At 37.9% G+C, this 11,855-nt stretch overlaps 2 protein-coding genes across 2 annotated transcripts; both read left to right on the forward strand.

The window, feature by feature from the left end:
* The first annotated feature begins 5,786 nt into the window (after nucleotides 1-5,786).
* Nucleotides 5,787-6,725, forward strand: LOC127813493 (uncharacterized). The gene is made up of 2 exons (XM_052354494.1): nucleotides 5,787-6,140; nucleotides 6,243-6,725. The coding sequence occupies exons 1-2, from the start codon at nucleotides 5,787-5,789 to the stop codon at nucleotides 6,723-6,725; spliced, it is 837 nt and encodes a 278-aa protein (XP_052210454.1).
* Nucleotides 6,726-6,755: 30 nt separating this feature from the next.
* On the forward strand, nucleotides 6,756-7,313 carry LOC127813495 (uncharacterized). The gene has a single exon (XM_052354495.1). It carries the CDS (start codon nucleotides 6,756-6,758, stop codon nucleotides 7,311-7,313), a length of 558 nt encoding a protein of 185 aa, XP_052210455.1.
* The last annotated feature ends 4,542 nt before the right edge of the window (nucleotides 7,314-11,855 follow it).

Genomic DNA, 11,855 nt, shown 5'->3' on the forward strand with positions numbered 1-11,855 from the left:
GTGGGGTAACATATTATATATTTATTTGCGACAAGATCATATTATTCAATATGGGGAATTCTTTAAGTTAATAGACAGACTTATAGAATGAAAATTAAAAAATTAAAATATTATTACTTATATTGTATTGCACTTTTTTTAATGTAATGTAAGTGAGGACATTTTAATCTTTTAGCCTCTATTCTATAAGTCTATCTGTCAACCATTCTGATTCTGTTGAAAAACTCCATTAAGATTAGGATAAAAATTAAATAGAGTATTAATTTGAGGTGCCTTAATAATAATTAGATTATTATTATGGCACGTACGGTGCGTTAATTAATTAAATAATTAAGCTAATAGGGGTACAAATCACCACGCATTTAGGATTATGCTTGGATGACAAAACTTCAATTATTGTGCTTTGTCCCCTCTACAATTAATTATTATGGATCTTCCACGCTAAAATGCTTTGACATCAGGATTGGAGTCACCATGTCCCCCCATCAATCGCAGTTGTCAGTAGCAATATTCTTATTTAAAAATTAAAAATTTCAATTATCGTCATCCTCATCATAGTTAATTTCCTTACTTGAGTGGAGCTTTAACTTCCACTCACTACCTTAAAGACAAATTTGAGTGCAAATTTGCTCACGTTCTTTTTGATAAAGTGAACGTATTCCTCATCAATTTTGTGAAGGTCATTCGTCAGTTTTTTTTTTCTCTTCTTTGGTCTTTTTCTCTCGTCTTTTTTTTTTAGCAAGCCTTTCATCATTGCCCCTATTACCTCGTCTCTCGTTGCATCCTCGTTGCCTCATTGATAGCCACAGAAAGAGAAGAAATAGTTGTGAGGCAACGACGATGAAAGAAAGGCAGGGATAGGCGATTGTTGAAGAAGAAAAGAAAAAGGAAAAGAGAGGAGGGAGGAAAGAAGAGAGATAAACATGATGAGTTTCTTGGGAAAAAAGATCCCCCAAAATGACTTTTTTAACTCTACATTAATTGGGGGTTTCGTTCGTTCACCCTCGTTAAAGTTAAAGAGGGTGAATAAAGTCACACTTGACAAATTTTAAAAATTCATATAAAAAAGTCAATGATTTACAAGTGATTTGTCAGTTACCTAATTCATGCATGTGACACTTTCTCTTTATTTAAATTTAAGATTTTATGTGATGGCCATCAATGCTAGCTATAAATATTGAGGGAATACTCAATTCTACAGGCAGAATAATAAAAGTTGTTAATACCTATAGATTAGGAGAACAGTTTCTATGAAAAAGTGAGGTATGAATATGGATTTTCTAGAGGATATATATAGATAGATAGAAGTGTGTATCACCTGTGGCGGACTATGGTTTGGTCACATCAAGTTGGGGGGGAACAATGGCACCCAATAGGGCAGCTTTGAGCAATGGCACAAGCATATGGTTCCTTTGAAAGAACCCATATTCACCTGGATCTAATTCTAAATTACAGTAGCCCTTTCCAACCTTTTAAATTACTTAAATAAAATACAGTATAATGGCCACATGCCCATTCGCATAAAGCACCATGTTTTCTTGTCTTAGTTTCTCGGACTTTTTTTAATTACACTTGGGGTTTGTGATGGGAGAGGACTGCAGCTCATGCATCAAACCTAAACCACAAATCCACACTGCTAGTTGGATCTCGGAGTCATGTTAGGGCTATGGAGCAAACTAGAGGATGATGTATGTTTGAGAGAGAAGGAAAAAGGGAATATATTCGTATTTTGTGGAAGAACAGGTGGAAATGAAGAGGGTGATTCTCAGAACAAGGTATTCATATGTTCCCAAGGACAAAATCTTCCTTTTCGCTTTGGCAATTGCTCTCTTCCTTTCGTGATTCCTGAGCTTCACTGTTTTGGAACAGATGATGAAATATGTCCCCGTCCAGCCCATGATACTAGGAGTTAATTGGTGATGTTGAAATATGTCTCTGTCGTGTCCATGTCCATCCCCACCTCTTCCAAGATTTAGTGATGATAGGATAGGAGTTTTGGTTCATGAGCTATTCTTACAGGCCCAAGTCCAGATGGCCGAAAATTGTTGGTAGGCTCAGCTTGTTTGTGGAAAAATGAAGCTCGTGAAGCCTACAATATAGTCTTATACCAGGTGCACTGCACCCATTTAGGTGATGTCCTTGTAAATTCTTAGTGAAAGACTCATTGCAAAGCAAAGAGTAATTAAAGTGACATACAGAAATGACACTCACCCGAACCTTCTCATCAGCAGCATATACCTCTCTCACAGATCGTATCCTCATCATAAGCAAATACTTAATTTTCTCCACCATGCTAACAATGGGCTTGTTCCTAACCTCAACCATTAAGTCAACTACAAAGGAACATGTCAATCACATTTAGGGAAGGTACTAAAATGTAGTTCAGACAAATACCTTAGTGCCTTGGGCTACCGACCAATTGGAAGCCGCTGCATCCATTTCCTTAAAGTTGGCTTTTAGAATTGTTTAACAGTTACATGCTCTAGCAGCACTCCACGAATTGCCTTTTAAGGCCTTTCCTTTGTGGGGAGTCTCTGAAGTTGGCATAAAAGTCTTCTAGTAGGAATATATCCCTAGAAGGCCAATGGAAATTGTAAATTAGATTGGAAGAAAGAAAATTTAATTAAAAGAAGCAGAGCAAAAAAGAATTAACAAAAATATGTTCAGCTTGTCACAGTTGTGTTCATCTCTATGGACACTCACTTGACAAATGTTGTCCACCTGCAACCTTCTTGACAAATGCCATAATTCCCTTGTTGCATCCCTACAGTCTCACCTGTAGAAGTAAACAGCATCCCCCCTTGAAAGGGAACTCCTTAAATGGTGCACTGTCAGACTCAATTTGTGCCCCATTTTTAGTCAAAGCCTCGAACCACACCATTATTGTCACTTCACCCCCATTAACTCCACCCTGCTTCACTCCCTTATCTGTACATATGTTCCAGGCGTATTAATTTTCATCGGTCATCCATAATTTCTAAGCATCATCGGCTGAGATTTCAGGATTGCCTATCTCAATGTCATTTTCAACCTGCTGAACTGGTGGGACCTCTATATTTTCATCTCTTTGCACCTCTTAAATTCTTCTATAACTACAGTACGGTGGCCACTATTAGGAAATCGCAGGATATCCCATGATTTACTTTATAGATTCAATTCAATTACCCTAAATGGAGGAATGTGGCATATCATGGCCAATAAATTAGGTATGGTTCAGAGCAGCGTCAAACCCTCATCCAACTCCACGCCAGGGACCCCATACAAGTAGCACGCGAATACATCACCAATACCAAGGCATGCTGATTAACATTAAGCAGCTAAATCTTCTCTGGGTAACAGTTGCTTGCATAAGAACACTGCTACTAGTGCACAAGCGTTCCCCTTTTGTGAGAGTTAGAGCAGACTCATCTTTTTGTATATAGTCTTACCCCTATTTTACAAGAAGATCATTTCTATAACTCAAACTTGTTGACTTCACAGTCACAAAAGAACAACTTTACTAACTCTACCAAGACTAACCGTCTCTCTGACAAGTTATACCTAGTGAGCATAAAGAATAAATCACCCATAAAATTCCCTGCAAATCCCATACAGTATGTGCATCTCACGGCGTTCACCTAAATGTCTCATTGTCTTTTTCTATTGGGAAATTTGCAAAAATAGGACTGCCGGCGAACAACTTGCAGAAATAGGACTCTTAATTTTTTTTTGCAAAACTAGGACTTTTGAGAGTTGAATGGACTAAAATGCCCCCGATTTAAATCAGCCTACGATCCCCTTCGCCTTCTTCCTCTCGCACGCACATCCACAATCGCTCGTTGACCAGAACATCTCTCTCGCTCGTCCTCTTCGTCATCTCTCTCGCTCGTCCTCTGTTCTAAGCATCTAGGGTTGCTGCTTCTTCGTCGGTCTTCGCCTTCAAAGCCATTGCAGGTAATTTCAGAGTGTTTTACCCTTTTCGATGCGTTTTTTGTAATGACTGCGTAATGGGTATGCAAATGAACCTCGCTCTGGTTCTGCATTCTAAAGCTCGATTGAGCGAAGGTTCAAACCAGAAGCACCCCCAAAAATGTTTTATATCCGGTCGGTTTATATATCGGTACCCAAAAATGTTATGTATCGGCATCATGTATCGGTATAATTGTATTGGTTTTAATTTAATTTAAACCGATACATAGTAACCGATATACTTCCTATTTCAACTACTATATCGGTATAACTGTATCGGATGTAATTTTATATCTATCGATATATAATGTATACCGATATATAATATATACAAATGATATGTCGGTATATCCGATTCAAATTTAATGTATACCGATACATATTAACCGATTTACAACCAACAACAAATAATATATCGATATCGGTTAACTGTATCAGATGTAATTTTACATCTACCGATATATAATGTATACCGATATATAATATATACGAATGATATGTCGGTATATCCGATTCAAATTTAATGTATACCGATACATATTAACCGATTTACAACCAACAACAAATAATATATCGATATCGGTTAACTGTATCGGATGTAATTTTACATCTACCGATATATAATATATACGAATGATATGTCGGTATATCCGATTCAAATTTAATGTACACCGATACATATTAACCGATTTACAACCAACAACAAATAATATATCGATATCGGTTAACTGTATCGGTTTAATTTTACGTCTACCGATATATAATAACCGACATATCCTTGTGCGACCGATATTTTGAAACCGATATAACCGATGATAACTAACTTTTTCTACTTACATCCAACCGATGTTATTTTTTTTTTCTAATTTACAGGAATGGCGGCTCATAGACCAATATTTGTACCTGTGATGTATGGAGGTCGGTGGGATGTTGATAGAGGGGAATATAAGTATGTGACCGATAAATGTTGTGTAATACGTGTGCATCTAGGCTTCACATTTGACCAATTGGTAAGTTCCGTATATAGAAGGTTCAATTTTAGTCCTGCTGAGAAGTCGGTTGTGATGAAGTACAAGTTTAGGACTCTAGATATATCGGCACCACCAATGCAGATTCAAAGTGATATGGATGTTGAGTGCTTTATAGTTGAATGCTCTCGGATAGAATCCAGAAGCTCATTGTGTGTTGATTTTGTGGATAAATTAAAACTGAGTACACAGCCGAATGAAGAGGTTGCAGAGAATCAAGGATGCAGTAATTTGTCGGTGATACGGTTGGGCAGCGATAGTCCAATATGGTCGAACAACGAGGCCACAAGGAACATGAATATGGATGGTTTTCACCACGATGTTAATTGTGATGATCCTGTGGATGGGAATGGGCTTGAAGAAGTCAATTGTTATGATGGTGGACATGGTGCTGAAGATGTTTTTAATTATGATGATGCAAGAGCAGGGTCTGGAGAAGTAGAAGTTTTCAATGGGATTGATGTTGAAAAATTGGTCCATATCGATGTACAAGTTGGTGATGGTGCTGAGCAGCCTACTTTTCTCCCATCTTCGAGATTATCAAGGGTTAGTTCGGGAACATCGTCCCAAGTGTTAGAAGTTGAGTTAAACCAAATTTTTGCTTCAAAATCTGAATTGCATCAAAGGATGAGTTTGTTGGCATTGAGAAATAATTATGAATACAAGGTGGTAAAGTCAACTATGAAGGTATTGTACATGAAGTGTAAGCACAATTAGTGTCAATGGCGGTTGAGGGCAACAACGCTTGGCACTTCTTTTGGTTGGGTAGTCAAGAAATATGTAAATACTCATTCATGTTCATTTTCAATAATGCGGCGTGGTCATTGCCAAGCGAAGAGCAGAGTAATTGGTTCTCATGTAAAACCCTATTACATGGATGTGAAGCGTGTTCATAAGCCTAAGAACATTATCAACGATGTTCGCAAGGAATTTGGGGTGAACATAAGTTATTCAAAGGCATGGCGATCGCGGGAAAAGGCTTTGGACATGATCCGGGGGGGTGCGGAGGAATCATTCCAGTTGCTGCCATCTTATCTGTACATGTTGAAGTTGAAAAACCCTGGGACAATTGCTGAAATCGAGAGTGACAGTGAGAGTAGATTCAAGTACCTATTTATGGCAATTGGTGCATGTCTTGCCAGATTTCGTAGCCAAATGCGGCCCGTAATTGCAGTTGATGCTTGCTTTCTGAAGGGTAAATAACTTGGTAGTTTGTTTGTTGCCACATGCAAAGATGGTAACAACAATGTATATCCTATAGCATAGGGAGTAGGAGATTCCGAGAATGATGCCTCATGGGAATGGTTCTTCACTAAATTGCGATTAGCAATTGGGCATGAGATACTTGATTTGGTATTTGTGTCTGACAGGCATAAAAGCATCAGTAAGGCAGTACTGATGGTTTTCCCTAATGCACTACACGTACATTGTATATATCACATTGGCCAGAACGTTAAAGCTAAATTCAAGCATGGAAATGTGCATGCTTTGTTCTACAAGGCAGCGAAGGCTTATCGAGAATCAGAATTCCATGAATTGTTTAACGAGCTCGAGCAATATGATCTAGCCGTCGGCACCTATCTAAGAGAGGCCGACTTTAGTCGTTGGGCATGTGCCTATTCGGATGGGAAGCGGTCTGATATAATGACGACAAACATTGCAGAATGCCTCAATGCAGCTTTAGTGGATGCACGTAAATTGCCTATTCAATGTTTGATGGAGTATATTAGGAATATGCTGCAACAATGATTTTATAAGAGACGGGGTCATGCTAGTAAGATGGGTGGACATCTCACCTCTTGGGCTGAAGGACAAATAGCCAAAAGATTTGCATTATCCCAATATTGGCTGTCAGAACTGATTGATATGTATAGATTTAATGTCAAAGATGGTAACTCTAGTGGCATAGTAGACTTGAAAGCGAAAACTTGCACATGTAGGGTGTTTGATTTTGACAAATTGCCATACGGACATGCCCTGGCTGCTGCACATTCACGTAATATTGACCCATACACTTTGTTGTCCGCATACTACCAAACAGAGGCTCTGTTGTGTGCCTATGCCGATCCAATTATGCCTGTGGGCAGTCAGGCCGATTGGATCGTACCGGATGAAAGTGCATCTGTTAATTTACTACCTCTGGCAACTAGACGCCCATGTGGAAGACGCAAGACATGCCGAATTCCTTCAGCCGGCGAAGAGAAGATGAGGGTAAAATGTGGTCGTTGTGGTCAAATTGGCCACAATCGCCAAACTTGCTCAAATCCAATAAGTCTGGATGAAAAAAAGGAAGGCAGCAGTAAAGGTGCAAGAGTGGATCACGTTCGACTCATCTGACACATATGCTTGTATTGAACCCATATATTTGCTTCTTTCACCAATGTTGTAATAAATATTTAAATATACATTCAAATATTTAACAACCATGGAGCAGGTATCATTGCAGTATTTAAAAAGAAATTCTATGGTGATCGATATCAGTTCTAACATATCGGTTATCATCACCATTTATGTAAACCGACGAACAAAATTCTGTATGGAATCCAACCATCGGTAACAGACACAATACATATGGAATTCGATATATTAGCATTAATATCCGATCTATATTAACCAACACATCCATGTCCTAACACTTATCAATTTTAACAGACCGATCTAACAAGGAACACGTTTTTAATTTATAATTAAAAACCGATATCGGTTATATGTATCGGTCACGTTACCGACGTACGATAACCGATATCGATCATCGGCCGATATTTTGTAAACGAATAACCTTTGAATTAGGATATCGGTTCATATAACCGACGTATGTAAACCGATGAAATAGAATAAAAAAGATATCGGTAATTTAGATCGGTATTTGGTCGATATGTTGAACTGATATCAGTATAGATGTTTATTACCTACTTTGGTTTCATAACTGATATCAGTGCATGTATATTTAAATTCTCCAATCATATTACAATAATCTAGATGCATTTATAATTTATATTAAATTTAAATTTTTATTACAATAAGGTAAATTTACAGTTATAATACAACTATGTTCAACGAATGACAACAATCATTGCAACTATTCCAATAACCTGTACACAATATGTACTATGCAAAGAATGTAAATTTACAAGTACAAATATAATTGTTTAGTTTTTATTTCTCTTTTTGTCTATTTTATTTGCAATCTTGGCTGCAAAATCCCTTGCATCCAATATTGCAAACGTATAAAGCTCCCAAGCCATTCGAGTTCTGAAATTTGAAACTTTTGACTGGGTCATTTCTACAATTGGTTTGTTGTGGGCGATTAATTTCATCCACTTCAGAACAAAAATCCCACAATCACCACCCTTGCCAATTGTAATCAAGTTGCAAAAATCAATAGGCATCACAATCAAAACAATTTTAAATAATAAAATTAAATTAATGTTGCTTATCCAGTTTGCTGTGGAGCGTCCTCAATCTTTAATTCCCATTTATCCTTCAGAATAAATCCAGGTTTCAAATCTCCGTATCCACATTTTGTTAGAAGTTTTGGTATCATCTCTACCATAAATTGAAACTTATTTTCATAACCAATGGGTTTGGTAGAGGAGTAAACATGAACACGTTGAGCGCCCAAATCAACCCTAACCAGAATCCAGTGATTATTATCGATGTTTGTAGGGCAGAGCACGTTATCAGCGTTCAAAAAAGGGTTGGAGTAACTTGTCTCAGCCCAAAAAAATACAACAGGGATGTCGTGATCATCCCACGTCTTCCATTTGCCAGCCTTATAAAGATCCCAATCACTTTTCAAGGCTTGTTGTGAGAGGTCAAAACGATAAATGGTTAATTTCCAAAATAAACAGTTAATTCCATATAAATATTGGGATATATATTGATTTTTGTATAACTTACGGTAAATGTTGTATCAACCAATGTTAACTCTTTATTGTAAGAATGCGATTCCTTCATTCTTTTGTTCAGCATGTACACGTAGGCGTCCATGTGCTGCAAGGATTTAAACATAATATCATAAACACATATCGGTTATAAATAAATGATCGTAATAGATATCGAATACCGATATATAAGTACAATACATTATCGGTAACATAAATCGGTCATTGGTAACATATATCGGTCATTAACCGATGTATGAATACTGATATATGAATGTCGATAAAGGTATCATAACCGATATATACATAGAAATATAAACATCGGTAACATGTATCGGTCATTAACCGATGTATGAATACCGATATATGAATGTCGATAAAGGTATCATAACCGATATATACATAGAAATATAAACATCGGTAACATATATCGGTAATTAACCGATGTATGAATATCGATATAAGAATGTCGATAAAGGTATTATAACCGATATATACATAGAAATACAAACATCGGTAACATGTATCGGTCATTAACCGATGTATGAAGACCGATATATGAGTGTCGATAAAGGTATCATAACCGATATATACATAGAAATACAAACATCGGTAGCATATATCGGTCATTAACTGATGTATGAATACCGATATATGAATGTCGATAAAGGTATCATAACCGATATATACATTGAAATACAACCATCAGTAACATATCGGTCACACATCGATATATGAATATCGATATATGAATACCAATAGCAGAATTACTATACAATTAGAGAATTACTTACCTCAGATTGGAGCCACTTGTCCGGTGTGGTGAATGTCTCAAAAAAGCCCTTATTCATTGAACAGCAGGTTGCAATTATAGTTGATGTCCGACTATTTGGCTTTTTCATATATTTTTCAAAGGACTCCCAAATAATACCAGTTGGAGCACTTATGTCTAGGGGGCTCAGCTTATCAAGCTTGGAGGTGTATGTGGGTGGTTCTTTGTCCTCCATTTCAGCATCGGGCTTCAATATTGATTCAATTAGCCTTTTTCTTTTCTGCCCCTTCTGCGTACGTCTCTTTTTATAAGTCGCCTTAATAGGACTTGTTGGACTGACTACTTTTAAGGACACATCCGTCATACCTTCATTTTTCTCCTCAAAATTCTCCGTCTCCTTCTTCTCATTCTTCACCTTCTCCATCTCCACATCCTTACCCATCTCCACTTTATCCCCCTCCTCCACCTTCTCCACGTTCGGCCTCTCTATTTCCAGTCCCGCCTCCACATCCTTCCCCACATCCACCTTCTCCACATCCTCCACCTTCTCCACCTTCGGCCCCTCCATTTCCAGCCCCGCCTCCACATCCTTCCCCACCTCCACCTCCTCTACTTTCTCCACATCCTCCACCTTTGGCCCCTCCATTTCCAGCCCCGATTCCACATCCTTCCCCACCTCCACCTTCTCCAACTCCTCCACCTCCTCCACCTTCGGCCCCTCCATTTCCAGCCCTGCCTCCACATCCTTCCCCTCATCAACCTTCCCCCCATCCTCCACCTTCTCCACCTCCATTTCATTCCCCTCCCCATTCCCATTATTCCTCTCCCCCACAATCTCCACCTTCCCCGATAATATTTTTAACAAATGCATAATGTTACCTATATCTCTCTTCACCTCCATCTTCATCATTCCGATCTCTCTATTCACCTCCATTTTCATCATTCCGATCTCAATTTTCAAATCATGAACTTCCCTACTAACTTCCCCAACTTCATTCTTTAAACATTGTAAATAGTTCTTTAAAGTTTTTATTTTCTTCGGCTTCACATGCATTTTCTTTGATTCACTTTGTTCTTCTTTTTCTTGTTTAACCACATTTTCACCCCTTTCTTCTCCTTCAACAATATTTTCTCCTTCTTCTTCTTCTTCAGCTTCATCTTCTTCTTCTTCTTCAACCTCCACATCATGTGCGTTGCAAAAATAATCTGCAAGCATGTCCTTTTCTGTTGGCACCATATGGATAACATTTTTTTTTAAAAATTCCAAGCTCCGTAATATCTTCTTGGGAGATCTTCGAAGGATAAAGTTTCCATTTCTTTATTCTTGGAACTTGAGGGCCTTCTCTTATTCTTTTCACAATTTTTAAGTCAACCAAATGTGGCATGACCTCAAACAAAAATATCTGCAATTGAAAAAAAAGAACGATTTAAATTAGACATATCGGTTATAAATATCGGTTAATAACATACATATCGGTTAAATAAATCGATCAATTACCGATATTTCATAACCGATATCCACATTTGTATCGGTTAGTCCACATCAGTTCTCGACAGTATATACATATATATTATAAATATCGGTTAACCAAGGACATATCGGTTAAAAGAATCAGACAATAACAGATATAGTGTAACCGGTACCTACCTCCGTATCGGTTAGCACACATCGGTGTTCCACCGATATATCGGTTAGTCCACATCGGTTAATAATAGACTTATCGGTTCACATAATCGGAACAACGACACTAAATCTTTATATCTATATAACACATAATAAATCAATACTTGTATGGTAAGTGGGAAACCTCCAATGGAATACGTCTTCTTCTTAGCATTCTGTTTGAACCCATTCAATATGCCTTTTCTGGCACTCTCTGTAGTCGTGATAAAGGAGTCGGTTACCCAAGGAAATCGGTTCAACTCATCCCAATGAGTGGCCAGGTGAAAATACCTGATATCCACCTTCGTGGCATGAGCATTGGAATTTATTTCCCACATCATCATCAGATATGACATGGATAGGAGCTCGTCATCAGAACACTCCACATTTCCGCTAACAATATTCTGATGAAACACCTTCATTAACCTCGACCCTGAAACCCCAATCTTTTGGTTGTAATCGGGGAAAAACCTGGCAAATATTTGTGGGGGCTCCTTCAACATGATTTTTCGCTTCGCTGCTTCGCTGTTGCCAAACTTCAACCCCGTGATCAGCGCAAA

Source organism: Diospyros lotus, chromosome 11, assembly GCF_014633365.1.
Source record: "Diospyros lotus cultivar Yz01 chromosome 11, ASM1463336v1, whole genome shotgun sequence".
Taxonomy (NCBI): Eukaryota; Viridiplantae; Streptophyta; class Magnoliopsida; order Ericales; family Ebenaceae; genus Diospyros; species Diospyros lotus.